The 24,153-nt window shown below is 42.1% G+C and overlaps 2 protein-coding genes and 1 long non-coding RNA gene across 3 annotated transcripts in view; 2 read left to right on the top strand and 1 right to left on the bottom strand.

Annotated features, from left to right (window-relative positions):
* LOC138951543 (uncharacterized) overlaps positions 1–24,153 on the top strand; it is a 128,136-nt gene that overhangs the window by 94,031 nt on the left and 9,952 nt on the right. The gene's annotated exons all lie outside the window — the stretch shown is intronic.
* The window catches only part of LOC138951473 (zinc finger protein 665-like), a 42,753-nt gene continuing 18,879 nt past the window's right edge, over positions 280–24,153 (bottom strand). The window contains exons 3-6 of the mRNA XM_070323075.1: positions 12,300–13,187; positions 11,866–11,936; positions 5,583–6,001; positions 280–4,141 (exon numbers count right to left, since the gene is read on the bottom strand). Coding sequence (XP_070179176.1) covers positions 3,213–4,141; positions 5,583–6,001; positions 11,866–11,936; positions 12,300–13,187 — 2,307 coding nt within the window. The 3' untranslated portion in view covers positions 280–3,212. The remainder of the gene's footprint in view (positions 4,142–5,582; positions 6,002–11,865; positions 11,937–12,299; positions 13,188–24,153) is intronic.
* LOC138951338 (uncharacterized) lies at positions 14,538–21,707 on the top strand. Its single transcript, XM_070322959.1, has 7 exons — positions 14,538–14,892; positions 16,438–16,622; positions 17,887–17,970; positions 19,090–19,247; positions 19,840–20,254; positions 21,194–21,417; positions 21,611–21,707. The coding sequence occupies exons 1-7, from the start codon at positions 14,754–14,756 to the stop codon at positions 21,705–21,707; spliced, it is 1,302 nt and encodes a 433-aa protein (XP_070179060.1). The 5' UTR covers positions 14,538–14,753.

Genomic DNA, 24,153 nt, shown 5'->3' with positions numbered 1-24,153 from the left:
TCAATTGTATCAGTCAGTAAAGAAATCGCATCAAAACAATTCACATTGACTTGTCATTCAGAAGAAAGAGTGAAGAATGCCATGTTTAAAAGAAAACTGAAATGAAACAAAAAAGATAAAATAATTCAGGAAAATCATCATGTTACTTACACGCACCCCCACGCATCTGTGTTCACTATAGAATGCCTGACAAGACCAAGACACCCCCCCCCCCCCCCATACACAGTCTGTAACAGTAACAGGCATTCTCCTCACCCCCCCCCCCCACCCCCCACAAAAAAAAACCACCACCACCAAACACAAAACACACTTTCACACATCAATGGTAACATTGTACTGGTGCATACTTACGTAATGAACCATGTACATATATCCATAATCCAATAGTATGATTCAATGCATTGAAGCTCAAAATGACTATTAGTTATCAGGAGTTTTCAGTCAGCATAATTTAACTCTCAAGCGTCCAGTGTTCTGTTCCATCTTCACTTCTCTCCATATCATTCAGTCAACAAGTTATAGATACTGTGATGAAATGGGACGCGGAAAAATAGATTACTCCAGCGGAATTCGTAAGTTGTTTCTTTCTTTATTTATTTGCTGTTTAACGTCGTTTTCAACCACGAAGGTTATATCGCGACGGGGAAAGGGGGGAGAGGGGATAGAGCCACTTGTCAATTGCTTCTTGTTCACAAAAGCACTAATCAAAAATTTGCTCCAGGGGCAGGGGCTTGCAACGTAGTACAATATATTACCTTACAGGGAGAATGCAAGTTTACAAAGGACTTAACATTTCTTACATACTGCTTGACTAAAATCTTTACAAAAATTGACTATATATATATATTCTATACAAGAAACACTGAACAAGGGTAAAAAGAGAAACAGAATCCGTTAGTCGCCTCTTACGACATGCTGGGGAGCATCGGATAAATTCTTCCCCCTAACCCACGGGGGGTACTACTTCACTAAAATCTTTACAAAAATTGACTATATTCTATACAAGAAACACAACAAGGGTAAAAAGAGAAACAGAATCCGTTGGTCGCCTCTTACGACATGCTGGGGAGCATCGGATAAATTCTTCCCCCTAACCCACGGGGGGTACTACTTCACTAAAATCTTTACAAAAATTGACTATATTCTATAGATGTACAAGAAACACTTAACAAGGGTAAAAAGAGAAACAGAATCCGTTAGTCGCCTGTTACGACATGCTGGGGAGCATCGGGTAAATTCTTCCCCCTAACCCACGGGGGGTACTGCTTCACTAAAATCTTTACAAAAATTGACTACATTCTATACAAGAAACACTGAACAAGGGTAAAAAGAGAAACATAATCCGTTAGTCGCCTCTTACGACATGCTGGGGAGCATTGGATAAATTCTTCCCCCTAACCCACGGGGGCAATTCGTAAGTTGTGTCCACGGAAATCCGCGGATTAAAAGTCCCACCCCTGAAAATTGAACAGACTGGGTGCTCTATGTACACAGTGGGTTTTTTTTTCAACAATTAATTTTGTAAAAGGCATTGGAGCCTTTTTTGGAAATTAATTCCTCAAAAATGTCTAACTCAGCACAGAAATTAATAATTTTACCTGAACTGGACCCTGCTTTAATTTTGACAAAAATCAACAAGACTTGGTTCAAGTTGGGAGGTTTGTTTGTTTGTGTGTTTGCTTAACGCCCAGCCGACCACGAAGGGCCATATCAGGGCGGTGCTGCTTTGACATATAACGTGCGCCACACACAAGACAGAAGTCGCAGCACAGGCTTCATGTCTCACCCAGTCACATTATTCTGACACCGGACCAACCAGTCCTAGCACTAACCCCATAATGCCAGACGCCAGGCGGAGCAGCCACTAGATTGCCAATTTTAAAGTCTTAGGTATGACCCGGCCGGGGTTTGAACCCACGATCTCCCGATCATGGGGCGGATGCCTTACCACTAGGCCAACAGTGCCGGTTTACAGCAAGCAGTCAGGGTGTTGATTTTTGGTATGTGACCAACTGGAGGGATGCTCTTATCCCCAATACAATCTTGGCCAGATCTGAGAAAGTAGGGGGAACTGTTTTTCACCAGGCCTTTAAAAACGTCCCAGTAATTAATAATTTTACCTGAACTGGACCCTGCTTTAATTTTGACAAAAATCAACAAGACTTGGTTCAAGTTGGGAGGTTTGTTTGTTTGTGTGTTTGCTTAACGCCCAGCCGACCACGAAGGGCCATATCAGGGCGGTGCTGCTTTGACATATAACGTGCGCCACACACAAGACAGAAGTCGCAGCACAGGCTTCATGTCTCACCCAGTCACATTATTCTGACACCGGACCAACCAGTCCTAGCACTAACCCCATAATGCCAGACGCCAGGCGGAGCAGCCACTAGATTGCCAATTATAAAGTCTTAGGTATGACCCGGCCGGGGTTCGAACCCACGACCTTCCGATCACGGGGCGGACGCCTTACCACTAGGCCATCAAGTTGGGAGGTCATTAACTTGATCAAAACCTGAAAGCGTGTGAAGTTGACAAGATCTAGCTTCAATAACATCCAACAAAACGTGTCATCCTACGTTTACAATCGGCTCTTGATCTCGAATTATCCATTTTGTGCTGCGAGTTGTTGTTTTTGTGTGTGTGCAAATGCACATCAGATTACTCTGTATGTGGCACAACAAGGAGTATTATTGTTTCTGGGACTAATTACATGTAAGTGAGTAGCATTTGAGTCTCTTTTTAGTGACCCGTCTGATTTTTAGTGACATGTATAATCTTCAGTGACATGTCTGATCGCAGTTTTATTGTAATGTGAAAATCTAGAATTACAGCAGGCATCGCATCGTGTACCGTATATAGAACAGGGCTGAACAGACAGCATCTGTCTCATGAACACATGGTAATATGTACACCCTTAAATGTCATTATTTGTAAAGCGCTCGCACTAGAGTCTGATAAATTGAAAAATGTATAAATTTATTCTATCAAGTCGCTTGATATCGATGATGAAAGTCGCTTGTTCATTTCAATGCTTGTTATTCTCTTAGGTGCCAGGAGAATCGTTCCGAATAACTCTCACTTTGACTTACTCTACTACACATGTCGCATGCATTTAGTGCGTTTACTTCTCTTTTGTTTATTAGATCTTCTATCAAGGGTGAAAAACCTACTACTGCTAATAATTCAAGCTCTGAGCACAAACATTTTCATCTTCAAAGAGTGGATGATGCATGCTCTCCTGCCTCAAATGGAACATTTTTGTCTTCATTCTTTGAAAATTCATCTTCATGTGGCTCCACCTTTACTTTCAAATCATGACTAGTCACGCTGCTGCCTGAAGGTTCTGGTACTGTTGTGGACAACAGACACGCTTCAGCAGCCTCCGAGTCACTGTGGCCACTCAAATGAGTGGAGAGAAGGTGGGTGGAGGAAAAAGTAGCCCCACACACAACGCACTCAAACGGCCGCACTTCTCCGTGGCTCATTTTGTGAATCTCACAATATTTTGCAGAGGAATAGCTCACCTCACAGATAGGACATTGAAAAGGTTTGTGTTGCGTGTGTGTGCGCTGATGCGCTGTTAAATTACTACGCTGGGCGAACTCCTTTTCACATGTTTCGCACTTGAACGGTTTCACGCCGGAATGAGTTCGTTGATGCACTTTGAGGGCATGAGCCCTGGAGAAGCTCAGTCCACATTCTCCACAGATGTTTTCTTGCTCTGTAGGCTGAGAGTGATCGTGTCGTATGTGTGAGGCCAGGTCGCAGGAGCGCACAAATACTGAACTGCATTCATCACAAGAGTAGGTGCTATCGATGGGAAAACTCTGGACTTCTTCTTGAAGGACAGGAGGTGGCTCTTCCATCGTTTTCCGCCTTCTGCTTTTGCCAGACCCAGCAGCGTCTGTGTCCGCAGATTTCCTTGTCCGTACCAAAACTGTTTTGCTGTCATCTGAGACCGTGATGATAGGTTTGTTGTGAGTGCGAGAATGTTTCTTCAGTTGTCCTGAGGTGATGAAGCCCCGACCGCATACTTTACACTGGAAGGGTCTTTCTCCTGTGTGTGACCTGATGTGCACCTTCAGGGACCCGGCTGTAGAGTAGGACTGGTTGCAGATGTTGCATGTGAAGGGTTTCTCACCTGAAAATGAAACAAAATCACACTGTAAACATTAAGACATCTCCATTGTCGTAACCTCGAAGGGTCACGTGATGAGTTGGCGGTCCAGGCTATTTGGTCTATGCCCAAATACAGCTCTAACATAAAGATCTGCATCTTATTACTGTAACACAAGATGACCATTTAATTTTATTTAACTTTATAACACTAACAGCCCCAGTTTACTTCTCAATGCTTTTTTGAGAGTGAGAATAACAAGCATTGAAATAAACAAGCGACTTTCAGCCTCAAACAAACAACTGTACAAAAATCTGAGTCCCTGATGCACACACAAAAAAGAAGAAAAAAGTGTTTATTTTAATGCTTGTTATTTGAACATTCAGATGCCACACTCACATATTTATCGTCTGTTTGCGTGTACGTTTACCAACTGTATTAATTCATACATTTTTTATGCTGACAATCTTCAGATCAACATCCCTGAAGATTACCCACAATCTCTTGATAGTAATGTTAAAAACTAAAGAATTATGGGTAGTGTGGGTGCCTCATTACCGAGAGCCATCAGTGAAGGTTTTAAACAAGAATGGTTTGCATCGTAAGTACTAAGTGGCAACAGTGAACAGCCAAGAGGACTGCATTAAAGTCGCATGAAGCCTCTTCAGCCGAGCCTTCATCGTTGCTAGCAATCGGAATCCAAAGGAAACCTCTCACTTTACAGTGGAACCCCCCTTTTAAGACCCCCAAATATAAGACTCCCTCCCTTTAAAGATCCTGTTATCTCACATTATCTGTTCCTAACCTCTGTAAATTCACACCCATTTTAAGACTCCCTCCTTTTTAAGACCCTGTTTTCTCACATTAACTGTTCCTTACCTCTGTAAATTCACCCCCAATTTAAGACTTTCTTTCTTTCTTTATTTGGTGTTTAACGTCGTTTTCAACCGTTCAAGGTTATATCGCGACGGAGGGAAGGGGGGTGATGGGATAGAGCCACTTGTCAATTGTTTCTTGTTCACAAAAGCACTAATCAAAAATTTGCTCCAGGGGCTTGCAACGTAGTACAATATGTATATATTACCTTACTGGGAGAATGCAAGTTTCCAGTACCAAGGACTTAACATTTCTTACATACTGCTTGACTAAAATCTTTACAAACATTGACTATATTCTATACAAGAAACACTTAACAAGGGTAAAAGGAGAAACAGAATCCGTTAGTCGCCTCTTACGACATGCTGGGGAGCATCGGGTAAATTCTTTCTCGTCCCAACCAAAATGGGACTCCCCCTAACCCGCGGGAGGTTTTGTCCACCACTAAGAAACGAACATCGTATTACCTGTGTGTGACTGTGAGTGAGAAATCCTAAATGACACATATTTGTTTACATGACGAAAAAAATTGAAGAAAGTCTTGTTTACACCAGCTTTGTTCACCACTAAGAAACGAACATCGTCTTACCTGTGTGTGACCGCATATGCGTCTCAAGATGGCAGCTGCGTTGGAAGGCGGCCGGGCAGAGCTCACAAACAAAGGGTCTGTTGCTGCTATCCTCTGGGTGCTCAGTTAGTATGTGACTGTTCAGATCACCCGGGTTGGCACATTTCTTGTCACAGATTTTGCAGGCGAAGGCGCCCTCGTCGGCGTGGCTTTTGCGATGCTCCGTCAGGTGTCGGCCAGTCATGAACTCCTTGCCGCAGAACGTGCAGGGGTAGGGGTGCTGTCCCTTGTGCTTGCGCTCGTGGATACGGAGGTATGAAGCCGAGGTGAAGGCGTCGCCGCACTCGGGGCAGATGAAGGGTCTCTCTCCGGTGTGTTTTCTCTGGTGCTCATCATACCGTGACTGCCAGCGAAAGGCCATGCCGCACTCGCACGTGAATCTACAATAAACAGGGGAAACTAAAAAGTAGGAGTTCACATAACAGCATACTAATACTATCATTAGACCCTCAAAGAAACACTGTGACTGAAGGTATGCTTTACAACCAAATGAATGTAAAAAAAGTTTTGTTTTAAGCATGTTTTATTCATTTTCTTTGATACAACAACAAACAATAACAACATTAAGAACGTTAACAAGCAGACTGCTTATGTACTTGTCACAAATGTATGTTTTCTTGTCAGCGTCTGTAAGGTATTATAATTGACATGCACAAGAACTAATGAAAACTTGTACAGTTCTACAGTGTGCACAGCTTGCAGTTGCACATAACTCATTCTGAAATAGGCAAGATGTGGGTCATAAATTTATATCTTAGTCCCCTCCTGAAAACAAAGGGTCTTAAAGTGGGATCCACTGGAGTTTTATAATATATATATATATGGCCAAGAATCTGTCAAAGAGTCTAAAAAGTGTTACAATTTTTAGACTTTTTTTAAACCTCCTTAAATTTACATGGATAAACATCTCGGTATTCCTGTCCTTCAATTGCAGCATTTTATTTTCCAGTCAAGTGTTCGGTTTATCAAATATTTGCAGGTAAAGCACAAATGACTGTATGTTACATTTACACCATAACATAATTTCAAGGTGCTGTCATTTCCTTAGGTTCAGCTTTAGGCAACTGTTTTACTATCCAATGGCTTGATGGCTGAATGTAGAGTTGATCTGTACTAAAGCAACACTTGAAAAATGTTTCTCCTGTCTCAATATAAGCAAAATCATTTATCCGTTAGTTACTTTACACCAAAGCCCAGAATCAAAGATACAATTCAACATTTACCTATTTACCAATCAATCAATCAATATGAGGCTTATATCGCGCGTATTCCGTGGGTACAGTTCTAAGCGCAGGGATTTTTAGTTTTTTTAACTTTTTTTTTATGAATTTATATCGCGCACATATTCAAGGCGCAGGGATTTATTTATGCCGTGTGAGATGGAATTTTTTTTACACAATACATCACGCATTCACATCGGCCAGCAGATCGCAGCCATTTCGGCGCATATATCCTACTTTTCACGGCCTATTATTCCAAGTCACACGGGTATTTTGGTGGACATTTGTATCTATGCCTATACAATTTTGCCAGGAAAGACCCTTTTGTCAATCGTGGGATCTTTAACGTGCACACCCCAATCACTAGTGTACACGAAGGGACCTTGGTTTTTCGTCTTATCCGAAAGACAAGCACTTGAACCCACCACCTAGGTTAGGAAAGAGGGGAGAAAATTGCTAACGCCCTGACCCAGGGTCGAACTCGCAACCTCTCGCTTCCGAGCGCAAGTGCGTTACCACTCGGCCACCCAAACACTGTTTTTAAAACACTGAAATTCTCTATGGAAGTGCAGGAAAGGTTCCAGTAAATTTTCATGTCATTTGTTTTGCAAACCTTAACCTCAATCATCAGGTTATTATGTAATTTGAAAAAAGCACGGTCAGCGGTGTAGAAATTATTATTAAATCACCCTCTTTAAAAAATTTTACACTATTTTGGTCCGCAGTTTTTTGAGTTAGAAACAAGAAATCGTAACAAATCCTTTTCACGATAGAATAGTCAGGTTGGTACTCCACTACAGTACCAAATGTTAATTTTACCCATGATCTGTACGTTACTTTTCACCAAACAGCAAGTACAAGGTACTGAATTTACATTTAATGGGCTATTTGTTTTTCATTTTTTTTTTATATATTTAGTCAAGTTTTGACTAAATATTTTAACGTAGAGGGGGGAATCGAGACGAGGGTCGTGGTGTATGTGTGTGTGTCTGTCTGTCTGTCTGTCTGTGTGTGTGTGTGGAGCGATTCAGACTAAACTACTGGACCGATCTTTATGAAATTTGACATGAGAGTTCCTGGGTATGAAATCCCCATACGTTTTTTTCATTTTTTTGATAAATGTCTTTGATGACGTCATATCCGGCGTTTCGTGAAAGTTGAGGCGGCACTGTCACGCTCTCATTTTTCAACCAAATTGGTCAAGTAATCTTCGACGAAGGCCGGGGTTTGGTATTGCATTTCGGCTTAAAAACTAATGAGTGAGTTTGGTCATTAAAAATCGGAAAATTGTAAAAAAACAAAATTTGTTATAAAACGATCCAAATTTACGTACATCTTATTCTTTATCATTTTCTGATTCCAAAAATATATAAATATGTTATATTTGGATTAAAAACAAGCTCTGAAAATTAAAAATATAAAAATTATTATCAAAATTAAATTGTCCAAATCAATTTAAAAACACCTTCATCTTATTCCTTGTCGGTTCTTGATTCCAAAAACATATAGATATGATATGTTTGGATTAAAAACACGCTCAGAAAGTTAAAACGAAGAGAGGTACAGAAAAGCGTGCTATCCTTCTCAGCGCAACGAATACCCCGCTCTTCTTGTCAATTTCACTGCCTTTGCCGTGCGCGGTGGACTGACGATGCTACGAGTATACGGTCTTGCTGCGTTGCATTGCGTTCAGTTTCATTCTGTGAGTTCGACAGCTACTTGACTAAATGTTGTATTTTCGCCTTACGCGACTTGTTTCATTTTCATTACTGTATTGTCCCATCGCTGGGAAATTCGGGTCGCTTCCTCCCAGTGGAAAGCTAGCAGCAACGGAGTCGCGCTACCCAGGTGTCTGCGTTTTTAGGTGTATTCAGCCACCTGCACTTATGGCAGAATGACCAAGGTCTTTTACGTGCCATTGTGATGACACGGGGGTGGGACATGGCTTCCGTCTCTGGGTCTGCACATAAAGTTGACCCGTGTCCGTCCCGGCCCGAATTCGATCCTGCGACCTTCCGATCACAAGTCCAGTGCTCTACCAACTGAGCTACCGGGCCCCCATCAGTTAAACAGTATTTCTAACTTGTTTGTTCTAAGCTACCTGTCTCAAGTCAAAATAAAGGGTTAAATGAATGGTTGTACCTCTTTGGTTGTGTGTACATCTTTACACTAAAGGATGGTGTAAAGTAACATACAGAAGGCTCCGAAGATCTGCAGGTCCATTTGAAGGGTAATTTCTCTTTTATCCCCGAGTACGCTAGTACTTGGGCTCAGCAGACTTTAATCGTGTGTCTGTGTGTGTGTGTGTGTCTTTCTCCACTTAACAGCTTATTGCTGGGAAGCTACTGGGCACAGTTCGTTCAAAAGTTGATACACTAACTTGATAATAGGTCCGATTGATCGTATTAAAACTTCATAATGTTACCTGGGACCTAAATGCGAAATAATCCACAAAAACGACTCTTGGCGGTGGGCGCAATTCGCGGTGGGATAGAACTGCTGTTCGGCTAATAGAACAGCCAGCCATAGAACAGCCAGCCAGCCAGCGACACCAGGCTTTGCGTGCGTGTGCCACTTCACGACCTGAACGAGCAAAGTTAGCACCTTAAATGCATTTGAGTTCACTGGCAACATTGTCAGAGTTGGTGGCTTGGTGGAAAGCACGTCCGCCTATGGCCAAAGTGATCCGGGTTCGATTCCCGGCATGGGCGATCTATTTTATTTTTTATTTTTATTAAATTCTTGTTTACTATTGTTTATTATGAACGTTTTAATGTTTTATTTTTTGTTTGTAATCCACGTGCACAAGACAAAAACTTTCATACTGGGGGAGCGAGCCAGTCTGAAGAGTACTCGGGTCCTGCGCGAGCGTTTTTTATTTAGCTCATAAACCCTCAACAGACTGTTATGTGCTGTTTTTAGCATTATTATGTGCTGCATATGGTCTCAGTAAAAAAACAAGGTGATGTATGTTACATTTACACCAAAATGTCCCAACAGTGGTCCTTCTGAGGTTTGTTTGTTTGTTTGTTTGCTTAACGCCCAGCCGACCACGAAGGTCCTTCTGAGGTAAATTTTGTCATTTGGTCTGCTGGTTGTTCGTTAAGCACTGATACGTTATCTTCTGTCTCTAAAACAAATTCATTGTCATTTTCAAGTATTCTCAGTATGTATGTTACATTTACACCCTTGTCAGAAGGCCTCACTTAAATCTCTCTACAAGCCAACAGGTGCAAGCACTAGGAATCCTGTGACCATAGTTTAATTACCAGGTGTCTGAGGTATAAGAAAACACACACTTTTGAGTATTATGCCATTATTTAAAGACTGTGACAAAACTTGTTTGGGCAAGTAGATACAATTTAATTTACACCAAACGCATATTTTTAACTTAGATTAGAAGCAGGGCTCGACAATAACGAATGCCCGACAGCCCGGGGCAAGCGTTTGAACCTGTCGGGCAAGTAAACCTTATGACCAGCTGCCCGACGGGGCAAGTGACAATATGTCAATGAAAATTAAAATGTATTCAAATACTTTGGCGTACAAAGGACCAAACTTCCGAAGAACAAGACTCTTCCATACCAATGTTTTCCCCAATGTTATCGATCGCTTCTGCTAACCGGAAATGCTTACGTTCATGTATCCGATTTGGTGACATTTCTTTAATCTAACGCGGCTTCTCATTGGTTTAGGTCACGGCTAAGAGCCAATCAATGAAGAGCTATCTGAAAACTGAGAAGCACAGTTCAAAATGGCTTCGCAGTCGTCGATGTTTTCCTTTTTAACAATTTCAAAGCGCGGTGTAGATGACACAGACGATGGTTCGAAACGAAAATCCCAGAAGAAGGCATTCGAGGCCTGTCGTGACCGGAAATTCCTCTCATCTTGGCTTACGGAATTCCCGTGGGTAAAATACGACGACGAAAAGTTTTATTGTTTTATATAATCTCATTCTCTATTTAGTTTATTGTGGCAGGTAAAAAAAAAATGGGGCAAGTAGTTTTGATGTGTACTTGCCCGACAGGGCAAGTTGTCAGAAAAGTTAATGTCAAGGCCTGTAGAAGTACAATTAAATTACAACAAACAGAACTTTTTCGCTCAATTTAAAAAAAATTACAATCATCCTACCTAATGACCTTCCTCTGCAATGATTTTTAAGTAAGTTTGACCAGAAACATTTTTTTTAAGATAGTTTCCCTTTTTTCATGATTATTTACACCAAATGTAACATACAGACCAGCTAAAAAAGAACGCTCAAAATCCAAAACCTATGTTCAGATCAAACTTTCATTAATCTAACATATGTTTCTCCATCCATTTCTGGACCTATTAAAAATTAGATTGAGATGATACCTTTATCAGTAACTTGGTTATTCAATGCCCAATGTACCATGCGTTTCGCGTAACGACTTGTGTGCCCAAAAAGGTGCTTTTTTTCTTGAACAAAGTCAATTTTCTCAGCATCCAGACGACTGACAGACATAAATTTGGTATGGATAGAATCTGCATGAGGAATACTTCATAACGGTATTGTTTATATTGTAGTCATTTAAAAACAGAATAAAATACAAAGTAATAAAAGTATCCAGAACAGGATTTTTGCATTTGGACACCTTGACAGATTCCTGACCATATATATAGTGTGTGTGCTTGCTGCTTTCAAAATTCCGTGTTGGAATGTAAGCGGCGGAGACACACACAGAGTACAGGATGACCTCCCTTGCTCATGACATAATTGTTCCCGCATTCTCGCTTTTGACGTCAATCTATATTTAACTTTTCTTCTAAAGGACAAGCGATTGAGTGCATGTTTTGGCATTTTTAGCAGCGCTCTCATTATATAAATATATATATTTTAAAATAGGGCATGTTCTTCGTCTTCCTCTGCGAATTCCAAGTTTGTAGGCATGAGAGGGGTTTCACGTGCCCCCCCACCCCCCACCCCCCTCCCCTGCCGTTCAGGCAGTCATAATCTGTTTTCAGGAGAATGGGGTCTTAACAGAGGGTTCCACTGTTCTAACCTGTGTTGACGTCTAACTCGAGTCTTCTTTGGTTTGGTGACAGTCCCTGCTTGATCATCCTCAGTGATTTTCTGAAACAGTCAAAAACTGCAAATCACTTGCAAAGGCAGTCAGTTATGAACTTCAAGTGCACTGAGTCTGATCTCCATCTGTCATAAGTTTACAAATTACACTACTGTTTGTAAAATTTTGTTAATCTGGCTGTTCACCAATCAACCCTTCATTGCAGTTGAACACCCCCCCCCCCCCCCCCTCCCCAACCTTTATGACTCCTCAATTTAACATTCCTATCCCCAGGCCCACCCCCCGGCTGTGACCTGTGTAATATATATACATTCTGTGCTTTTAATCGCCAACCTCCCCCATCCCCCCTCTCAAACACACACACACACGTTCAAAATTTAGAGTAAGAAGTTTCTATTATTTTAATATACCTGCTTTTTCTGTAAAGATAGGTCGCATGGGCCTTTGCCTTTTGTAGAACTGCCAGACACGTTCGTCTTCTTGTCTGGCGCTGAAGTTCTCTGTTCAGGATCCCCCAGGGTCATCTTGCATAATTTCCTGGTCTTGACAGCTTTTCTTTTACCAACCTTTCTCAAATTTGGCATTGCATCACATTCTGAATCGAACAGATCGGACTCTCTCTCAGTCTTATGATTTTCATTTCTGTACAGTTTGATAGGCACAACATTGTTAGCAAGTCTTGAGACAGAATCGCCTTCAGTTGAATTCATAGAGTCACTGCTTTGTACTGCTGCCCCGATTCTGCCAGCAAGTGCATCACCCATGGAAAGGTTCTTCCAGTTACTCGAAATGCAGCCATTGCGGCCATGTGCTACACTGCCGTATGCATAGCCATCCTCCTCAGTGTCACTCTCAGGCTCAAGTTTAATCACAAAACCAGTGTCATCTTTGTCACCTTGAGCTTCGTGAAATGTTGCTGCTCTCCCACACCTGTTCTCAGCTGAAGAACTATCACCCCCATCTGATAACTTGTCTTCATTATAATCTCCATGCTTTCCCTCGCCTGCACACCCTGCAGATTCACAGACAAGTTCGCTCTCTTCTTTCACGGTTTGAACGCAGTGTGACACATTTTTATGGTCAGCCATGGCCGACTGAAATGTGTCTTTTCTAGGAATAAACTGCACTGGAAAAACTGGCTGAGTAGAGTGATGACCATTTTCTGCATCACTTTGTTGTGGATCATCAACAGCTTCAGATTTGAATGCTTCAGGTAAATGCACTTTGCGGACATCCGTCTCCTCCGAGTCTGGTGCACGGTCTTCACCCCTTGTTTCCATTGTGGTTATTCGATCAGGCTGAAACACAAATGTCCAACAGTTATGTTTATGAATGTCCTCATTATTCTAAGTTTGACTTTGAGTAAAAGGGCCGTTTGTAGAAAGTGTTCTTGTTGATGTCAACTACGCCCTTGTTGATCTTGTACTGCATAAAGTGCATCCTCCAGAGAAGCCCACGTACGTACCCCAGTGGGTCAATACTGTCATATTTGTCAAGCATGTTGGTCAAAGCACCAGGATGTCTGTCAGTGAGTGTAGTTGTTGGTGACAAGATGAGCAGCACTGCGTTGCACATTTTCAAGCGCCCTTTTGTTTTCTAAAGTGCATATTTTTTTTCATTTTCATTAAGTCTATTGTCCCATCACTGGGAAATTCAGTAGGTTATGTGAGTTTATGAAAACACACGTGCTTAGCGAACACTTCCAGTGATCAGCAAGTCGATCCGTGGCTTTGATAGTTATATTATCGAAAGAAAATGGTATCATAATCATATAATCTAGAACACGCCTGAGCAGTCATACGGCATAGTCACAGTGCACACATCACAGTCAGTTGCTCGTCCCGATCGTAGGATAGAGCCGATCCGAAGTAAAGAAAGACTTGAAAAATCTGCCTGCGGTACAGGGGCTCCTACTCCTCCAGTTATTTCCAGAAAACGTTTATTTCAAAGACTGTCAGTGCCAGAGTTTCAACATCTACTGCCACTGCCACGGCACTGCCAGAGGCAAAGTCTGCTAGGTCTGTACATGTGTATGCATATATGTACGTGAATGTGTCAAAGTCGGGGGATTTGTAGAAAATTCAGATGAAAAATAAGTATAAGGGTGCATTTGGGTTACATTTACAACAAAAAGATTCACAATAAGTAAAAAAACTGAAGAGAAAAAAATCCCACGGCCGTTGGAAATTAGGAATTACAAAGAACTAGGTTTGCAGGTAAATTTTGAAGCTGCTACTGCTCGCCTAAATGCAACATGCAAGGGGAACAATTTTAACTATGCTAAACATGCCGCACCAGACACAAAGTTGGCGCTCGAGCCCAACACTTACCCAGAAAACGTGTCTACAGACAAGTTGCAAGCTGCTCAGTCCGACATGACCGGAAGATTAGCATCCATTATGAGAATGACCTAAACCAGAATCCGTACATATATATGGATATCTGGGACATGAATGAGTTTGGTGCAGTAGTACAAAGAAATATAGCAAGTGGGTTTAACTAATTAGCGTCAAATATAGTTACAGCTGAATCCTAAAACTCAAACATTTCGTGCGTGAATTCGTTGTAGCTAGGTACGAAAATAACGTTTTGAAATGTATGCTATTTCAGCAGATTCCAGCTTCGCGTCACTTCCGGTTATTGGAAGGACTGAAAAGAAACAGACTGGATCTTAAAAACCGGTGTCAAAAAATCATCGTTTAGTCCAAGCCTTCCGATGGTGCCGAAAAACAACAACAGATGGCATTGTTGTTGGTTTTTTTTTGTCTGTCTGGCCAATTGAAGCTTGTGTTCGATCAAATGGGCTCGCATTGATTGATTCGTCGAACTCGAAGCTAAATCGTCAGTTCTCTGCTGCGAGTGCGATGGAGGATATCACACAGGTTTTCATTAACCTCTACAGGGGATTTCCCTGTTTGTATGACACCAGTCTGTCAGTCTATAAAAGCAAAGAGATATCGAAGAAGGCGTACCTCGATCTGGCCAGTTCAAGCGGCATGTCAGGTAAAAACTAAAATAGGGGTCCAGAATGCTCTGTCTCTGTCCCTCTCTGAGTTTCTCTATCTCTCTCTCTAAGTCTAATTAACTTGAGAAGGGGGATGTTGTGGGGGGGGAGGGGCAGTAGTGGTGCTTCTGCACTCTTCGAAGAAGGAAATGGAAGAGAGGTGGGGGATGGTTGAGGTGTGATTTTGTGAAGTTGCAGTGCATTTGGCGACCATGCAGTGATGCGCGTTCTAAATTATATATTATAAACTAGTGATGCATAAGTGAAATCCTGTAATGAAATCCTATTTGTCTTGGGACATCATGGAATGATCTAGACAACATATATCCCATGACTAACTATGACCGAGACTTCTTGTAATTCCTTCGCAAGACGTTGAACCCTCTTAGGCCGTATTGTGACGTCTTCAAGACATAACACTGACTTGTCTTATGGATTACTGCGTCCCATGGATCCATTTCAATGAACACGTATGCTTGAGAATCTTAACATAGTGTCAGTATTCTACTACTGTACTAGTACTACTGACAGTACAGATAATCACATTTTCTGTTGGATAACCGCGGTTGTGCGAAAAGAGTACTGGAGGAGAGCACCACTGCAATCGGGCGACTCCCTGTGCAAAGACGTATAGTCGGCCGACGGGAATTTTCTTTGTGAAACCTGATTTAGTTAGATTACTGTATTTCACTCATTCAACTGCAGTCGACCGACTGTGTTTCTGGCTTGTGAAACTGGCCCCAGATCAGATTGATTTTAACACAATTGCAATAAAAATTCAAACAAAGCAAAAACGCGACACTGTCAGACTCATTATGTGAAGGTTCTTTAATTTTATCTTTATGCTGGGGGCGGGGAAATAGCTCAGTCGGTAGCAAGGCTGGCTTAAAAGCCAGTTGTCGCTATCACAGTATCAGCGTGGGTTTGATCCCAACGTTTTCCCAGAGTCAACTTTGTGCAGACTCTCCTTGGTGTACGAACATCCCCGTGTGCACACATGTGCACGATAAAGGACCCAAGTTCACAGCGAAAGTCTCAGGGCTTGGAAACATGAATACACGCATGCAGGATGAAAACAACTTTTTTAAATGGGTAGCGTCGTATACTGACCGGCACGGTTGGCCTAGTGGTAAGGCGTCCGCCCCGATCGGGAGGTCGTGGGTTCGAACCCCGGCCGGGTCATACCTAAGACTTTAAAATTGGCAATCTAGTGGCTGCTCCGCCTGGCGTCTGGCATTATGGGGTTAGTGCTAGGACTGGTTGGTCCGGTGTCAGAATAATGTGACTGGGTGAGACATGAAGCCTGTGCTGTGACTTCTGTCTTGTGTGTGGCGCACGTTATATGTCAAAGCAGCACCGCCCTGATATGGCCCTTCGTGGTCGGCTGGGCGTTAAGCAAACAAACAAACAAACAAGCGTCGTATACTGAATGGCAGCTCGCTTTCCCCAGGGACAAAGCAGCCCGAATTTCCATGAGGGTAACCTTACACTGTCACAGAACTATTTGCATCTTATCCTTATCCTTATTCTTCTTTACATTGCAGTGGCTCAGGTGAAGGCAAAGATCAAGAATCTGAGGACTTGTTACACCAGACACCTGTGGTCTCTAAAAGAGTACAATGAGAAGAAAGCATCTGGCATGGACGTCAAGCCCCCGTGCTGGAGATATTTTCCTGACATGGACTTTCTGCGATCACACTGTACAATCAGAAGGGTTACGTTTGCCGAGGTGAGCTTACTCTCTTTATCAAATGTTGTTCTAAGACTAGAAGGGCGCAATGGCTTGGTGGTAAGACGCCGGCCTCCAAAGTTGAAGGTCGTGGGTTCGAATCCCGGCCGCGTCTGGTGGGTTTAGGCGACGATTTTTCCAATCTCCTAGGTCAAGTTATGTGCAGACCTGCTAGTGCCTTCATGTTATGTTATATGAAGTCTTATATCGCGCGCATATCTCCAGACTCGGACTCAAGGCGCAGGGATCTATTTATGCTGTGTGAGATAGAATACTTTTCACGGCCTATTATTCCAGGTCACATGGGTATTTTGGTGGACATTTTTTATCTATGCCTATACAATTTTGCTAGGAAAGACCCTTTTGTCAATCGTGGGATCTTTAACGTGCACACCCCAATGTAGTGTACACGAAGGGACCTCGGTTTTTCGTCTCATCCGAAAGACTAGCACTTGAACCCAAAACCTAGGTTAGGAAAGGGGGGAGAAAATTGCTAACGCCCTGACCCAGGGTCGAACTCGCTTCCGAGCGCAAGTGCGTTACCACTCGGCCACCCATGTGTACACGCAAGCACAAGACCAAGTGCGCACAGAAAAGATCCTGTAATCCATGTCAGACTCAGAGTTCGATGGGTTATAGAAACACGAAAATACCCAGCATGCTTCCTCCGAAAGCGGCGTATGGCTGCCTAAATGGCAGGGAAAAAACGGTTGTACAAGTAAAAAGCCACTCATACCACTCATACCACTCATAGTCATACCACTCATACCACTCATAGTCATACCACTCATAGTCATACCACTCATACCACTCATAGTCATACCAGTCATACCACTCATAGTCATACCACTCATAGTCATACCACTCATACCACTCATAGTCATACCACTCATACCAGGGAGATTCAGCCCATGAATGCAGAAGAAGAAGAAATGTGAGACTAGGACAGAAGGCTTAGCCCCTTCACTGCCTACCCCGTATGTAATACGTGGTCATTTTTGGTTTGTCCTACACCCATAACCGTATCTCATACAAAAGATTTGTGTCAACAACATTTCAGGACATTTCTGAAAACTAAATGGTAGGTAACCACTGTCCAAGTACTTGCAGGGGTTCTAAACACAGTTCTTTCCCATAGACCGTTCGGATAATGCTGTTATACTGTAGCAGTGAAGGGGTTAATGGACACTTCTTGAACTGAATTCTAATTCAAAATGTGACTAAAACTGAATCAGGGAATGCTTGGTTTTTTTGTTGTTTTCAGGTGTGTGGTTCAGCGGGGGAGAAAGCTATGCGTTTTGTTGGAGAGGAAGACACAGGAACGGGCGCTGGAGAAACTAATGGGCAGGTGAGAGCCTAACACATTTTGTCTAGCACATTGGAACTGCAACTTAGGCACTCATCACAGCAACATGTTTCTGAAGAAATTGACAAGATCAAAAACGTTAAGAGTCGGTGGGTCGATAACTTTTTGAGTCACTTGAGAAAAAGTGACTCTATGTAATCGGTCAGTGTTAGTCTGTCCGGCCGGCCGGCCGGCCGGCCGTCCGTAGACACCACCTTAACGTTGGACTTTTCTCGGAAACTATCAAAGCGATTGGGCTCATATTTTGTTTAGTCGTGACCTCCAATGACCTCTACACTTTAACGATGGTTTCGTTGACCTTTGACCTTTTTCAAGGTCACAGGTCAGCGTCAAAGGAAAAATTAGACATTTTATATCTTTGACAAAGTTCATCGGATGTGATTGAAACTTTGTAGGATTATTCTTTACATCAAAGTATTTACATCTGTAGCCTTTTACGAACGTTATCAGAAAAACAAGGGAGATAACTAGCCTTTTCTCTTCGGCAACACACAACTTAACGTTGGGCTTTTCTCGGAAACTATAAAAGTGACCGGGCTCAAATTTTATGTGAACGTGACTCATTGTGTTGTGAATAGCAATTTCTTCCTGTCCATCTGATGCCTCATATAATATTCAGAACTGCGAAAGTGACTCGATCGAGCGTTTGCTCTTCTTGTTAAAAACTTTTTTTTTATGATTGAAGTCTTCTTCTTCTCTTTTCTTTTTTTTTACCCAGGCACATGGTTGTTTTTTTTGTAATTGGCGGGAACTCGTGCGAGCTGTATTGTCAACACGTTGAACAAGTGTAGTTTCCTTGTAAAGTCTGCAAAATTGATTTTTTTCATTTTATTTATAAATTAATGTTTTCTTGCAGTTGCACTTATCAATCAATCAATCAATCAATATGAGGCTTATATCGCGCGTATTCCGTGGGTACAGTTCTAAGCGCAGGGATTTATTTTTTTATTTTTTTTATTATCAGCAGCATGCACAAGTACAATTTACCACTGGGTTTTTTTTGTGCTCTCTGTATAGAAGAACAAAAAGAAGGAGTTAGAGAGTTTTTCAGAAAGTACTCTTGGCATCACCAAACTAAGACCCATTATTTTTATTTTTTAGGCGCCAGAACAGATGAGGTCTTTAGAACAACGGAGATTGGAAGTTCAAAAGGGCTCCGTCTTGGAGTTCAGCCCGAACGTTCTTCGTCGCTGGAAGGCTGTGAGGAAGACTCAGTCGCTAACGACCAACACAGACACTGCTCAGTTTCTCTTGGAATTGTGAGTTGGGTTGTATGTGTTAACTCTATGTGTGTACTCAATGAGTTTTTATTGCACTGTGAGTGTGAGGGTATTTTTGTGGGAAACCTTATCATGAAATACACTTTGTTCGTCTGCTTCATCCTGACCCATCAGCCCCTCTCTGTGCTTTATACAGTGGAACCCCCCTTTTAAGACCTCGAAGGATCTAAAAAAAACCCACCAGGTCTTAAAAACGAGGGTGTCTGAAAATGGGTAAATTTACAAAGGCTATATGAACAGAAAGTCTGATAAAAGAGGGCATTAAAAGGGAGGGAGTCTTAAATTGGGGGGGGGGGGGGGGGGGGTGGGCGGCTTAAAGGGGGCCGGGGGGTTCCACTGAAGTATCAAGTGTGTATCAGTTGTCATTGTCACTGTTTGTGCTTCAGGGCTATTTCTATTCATAATCTTAACTTACAGTTACAGTTAAAATTGTTATGTATGAAGACTGGCTTACAATTTTAGTTGTTTTGATAGAGGAAGTGCTGTGCACATGTGTTTGGAATTTGGAACCCTATCTGTCCATTTGTTTCAAAAACATAAATTTGTATGTTGTTTTTTCTGCTATTTTCAGCTTTGAGAGAGAGAGAGCAAAAGTTGACTCGCGCTGCGTTTTGTGTCACCGCCCACTTACCCTCTACTGTTTGGTGTGCGACGAGCCTGCCCCTGAGACACACAATGCCTCAACATCACCGCCACCACAGAAACACAACACGGAAACGGTAGAAAAGAGACCAAGAAGGAAAGTCGCCCAGAAGCACAAGAAAGTCCGCACCAAGGAACCATTGAGAAAACAGACAGTTTCTTCGGGGAAAGTGCGGCTGAACAAGAGCAAAGACGGCAGTAAGGAGTCGTCGAGAGAAGAGACACTTAATTCGGCAGAGATGTGTATGGTTGTTAAGAAGGAAGAGGAAGATGGGGAAGGATTCGATCAAGTTCAGCTTCTGATGTCGGTTGATGATGAGGCTGATTCAGAGGACTCCAAGAAGGTATTGTCTGCCTGTCTTTCCTAGTGCCTTTTTTTTTTATTTGACTGGGTTGTTTTTATTTGTTGTAAAGCTGCTGTATTCCATTGTGAATCGAGCAAATGGTCTTTTTTTTTTAATCCCTTCTCTTGAAAGTGATTTACTTTCGATCTTTTGCTTTCTGCAGAAGACTAGTTTGTTGTGTGTATGTGTGTGTGTGTGTGTGTGAACTCAAACTCGACCTCGAAAACCTTATTTCAGAAGGATAGTAGCATTAGGTCCATATGGGTCCTTTCTTACAGCTAGTCCCTACTACTGTGAGAGAGAAAGAGAGAGAGAGAGCGAGAAACTTTCTCAGTCTTATGACTAGCATGAAATGGCTCTGAGCATGCTAGTGGTAAGAGGAACCAGAGACCTAAAACGATCAGCCCTGAGTTGAACAGAGCTTCAAGATTTGGGGCCTCTGAGGTCTTTAAAATGTATCGGTTTCATTATCATCGCTTGGCGGAGAGGTCCCACAAACAAACAAAGTAACAGGATGTGTGTGAAAAACGGAATGTTGACACAAAAGAGAGGAGTTAAACAATCAAACTGAATAGACGAATTCTGAAATAATTCCGACAGGTTTGTATGTGTTGTGGGAGAGTGACCTTTTCTTGCAAAATCTAGCGACGGGAGTGTCAGAACCACATGCTCCCATCCACCTGTTTTACACGCACCCTCGCTAGTGATTTTCCCCTCCAATGTTTGGCGGAGGTTTTGCAAGGAAAGGTCACTCTTTCGCAACCAATACAAACCAGATGGAGTTATTTCTGCGAATCGTAATTTGACACCAACAGCAAAAAGTGTTTTCTACTTAATGAAATAATATAATGTGTGTAGGATTTACATTGCCCCAGCTCTGATGCACACATACCATCCTTTAAATTTCAGACAAGTTTGTCTCCTCCCCCACCATTGCAGGCATGCTATCGTCTGACAGAAAGACAGCAGATGATTGAAGACGGACTTGCAAAGACTGAGGAAGAAGAGAAAGACATGGAGGAGTGCAGCGAACGGACGCTTACATCAGGAGATACTTGTGCTGTGGATGTCAAAACAGAAGAGAGTGAAAGTCAACGAGTGATGTCTGTTGATGATTTCGAGCCAGACAGTTTGATAGAGGTACTCTCTTTATCTATCTGTCTGTTTGTTTTTCTCTCAGTCTGTCTGTTTTTGTCTCTTAGTTTGTCTGTTTGTCTCTCTGTGTTTTTGAGACCGCTTCTTGCAGTGACTTTAAGCACAAAGCTCTTTTATGCTTATTTGTTGTTGCTTTCTGTAAGTGAGTCTGGGCTCTAGAAGAAAATAATTTTGATAATGTGCTTCCTGCAAATTTTCCAGAGGACCAGTGTTCCAGTCCATACCCAAAGGGGGAGCTGCTGCCAGGTTTACAAAGGTGCCACCTCTCCTCAGACACCCCATACACCCCTCGCCCTAGTTAGTTTCCATGTGTTTGACATTTAATAAACACATGCTCTTGTCTTTCAGCTTAAGGGCAGACCGGGTAGGCAAAATGAGTTATTTTTGGTCTCATACACCTTTTTGGGGTTGTTGCATTTTTCACACCTTTGAACATCCTGGAATGCATTCAATAATCTGCTTTTGTCATTTTAGACATGTTTTCATGTAAATAAAACCATTTTCAAACCGATGTTTTGTTGTTTTTGTCTGTGTTTTATCAAAAAAATCGAAAAAATGGTCAACTTTGGATACTCCGTGCTGGTAAATGTGCGCACATGACATGACCCTTCGCTGTTCAAACTGTGTGGAAATTTCCGTTCTTCAAGATGACGTCATCACAGTTGGGGAATTTCCGTTGACATAGGCACAAAGAGAGAGAATCCGTTCCAACCGAAACCCCGGAATTAATATATGCAAATATATGTAGGTCAAAGGCATTTGGCGCAAGCGCAGTAGACAACTTATCAGTCCCCCGGTGTCAACAAATCCATGACGTTTTCACCGATTCAGCAGCATTTTTCAAAGTTTTGAGCTGCGGAGAACAACCCTAACATTGGAAATGTTCGGCATAGTGGCAAGAAATATCAGAGAAAGATGAACCAGCAGCAGCGAACAGTAGAAGGAAGTAACAACACTCCGAAATGAACCAACATGATCGTATTTAAGCAGACGACATTCTAAGATTCTTGACTCGACGAGGTGGGTTTTGCTTCTTTCTCTTTTCGATCTTGTTTGTTTGACAACGTGATTTATTGCACATCGTTATGTTGTTGTTGTTGTAAGAATGTGTTAGGGTTTGCAGGTAAATGATAAACAGTTTGTGTCTGAAGTATTTTGCGGGTTTCTTGATCCAATTTACTGACCATGCCGCCGCCGCATCCCCCCCCCCCCCCCCCTCCCTCGATCATCTCTGTGATATCGTCTTCACAACCCCTATTTTATTGTTCTTCGCTGGCCAGTCCTTGAGAGCTTACTATGGTGTAACATGTCATCAGTATTTTTTGTCTGGGGTCAAACTGAGAAGCAGCATCTGAGCGATGTACGACTGACACAGTTTCTGATTCTGGTCATTGACCGTAGGAAAATAAGTACCCTACTAGAGAGCGTTCTCTAATTCTAAAGGATTGGTTTACACCAGCATGGCTGACCAACCTATCATTGACAGCAATATTGTTGTCAAATCTTTTCCATTAACTAAGGAATAAAAAAAAATAGATCCAATTTACTTCACCAAAGAAAAAAAAAGAGTTAAACTAAAGGACTGGGGATGCAACTCATGAATCAAAAGCATAAAGATCACCTGCAAACAGTGCTAGGTTTAGGAAATCTGAAAATGTATACACACACACACACACACACACAGAACACACACACACACAAAACAGACAACAGACAAGAAACAAGCAAATACATAGCAAGTGTGATGAAATAAATTAATTTTAAAAGAAAAATATGAAAAGAAAGAAAGAAAGAAAATAATTCAGCTAGTTTCAGTATTAGTTCCTGTGTGTATGTGATTGTGTGGTTACTCAAATCCCATAGTAAACTTGACATGTACATTTTGTGATAGGGGCCAATTAATGAATGTCTTTTGTGTGTGTGTGTGTGTGTGTGTGTGTGTGTTCGTCAACCGACATATGTGGGTACGAGCCGCTGAGGTGGTTGTAAGAAAACCCGCCTGGTTCAGTGGTTGGGGGCTGATTGGGATTTCTGATTTACCAGCCTAGCCAAAAAGTTGAGGTACACCCCATGTAACATGGTCATTTGCAAAATAAAGTACAAGCACTTGTTGACGTTTATATTGAGTCTTAAAATTTGCAGCTTATTACAAACAAAAACCATGGACAGTTGTATCAAATATTAAATCAGTGTTTGTGTATTTATTAGGTTGGAGCAAGGGGAGAGCCAGTCCTCCTGTGGTGGCAGCGAGGAGAAAGATTGACCTGATGGAAAAGTTTGCTAAACCGGAACTACCCTCTTCCACAGCAGAAACATCAGCTTTGCCATCTTCTGACCAACCATAAGAAGATACAGATACTTTGCCATCTTCTGACCCATCACAAGCAGATATGGATACTGGTACTGTGCAACGTCACTCCGCTGACATGTGTTGGGCTTTTGTCAACATTGATCAGCTCAATCTATTGCTGAAAGGTTTATATCCTGTACTGAATGCTTGTCTGATAGCAGTCTGATTATGAAAGTAGGTGATGCATCAGCCCAAGGATTTGTGTGCATCTGGAGTGCATATGAGTGTCCATTCAAGTCTGCAGTTGTTTACTCTTCTCCCGGTGTTTGCAACGCTTCGGGTGGTAAAGTTGCATTTTAAATAATCCGCGTATGACCATGTTGGTACATGGAAAGGGACATTCAGCTTTACAGAAATTTGCTGCAGTGTTAGGATTGAGCACAGAAATACTGTA

The sequence above is a fragment of the Littorina saxatilis genome, linkage group LG16 (assembly GCF_037325665.1).
Source record: "Littorina saxatilis isolate snail1 linkage group LG16, US_GU_Lsax_2.0, whole genome shotgun sequence".
NCBI classification, from domain to species: Eukaryota; Metazoa; Mollusca; class Gastropoda; order Littorinimorpha; family Littorinidae; genus Littorina; species Littorina saxatilis.
The sequence above is the reverse complement of the archived record's forward strand: the minus strand, read 5'-3'. Positions and strand labels throughout refer to the sequence as shown.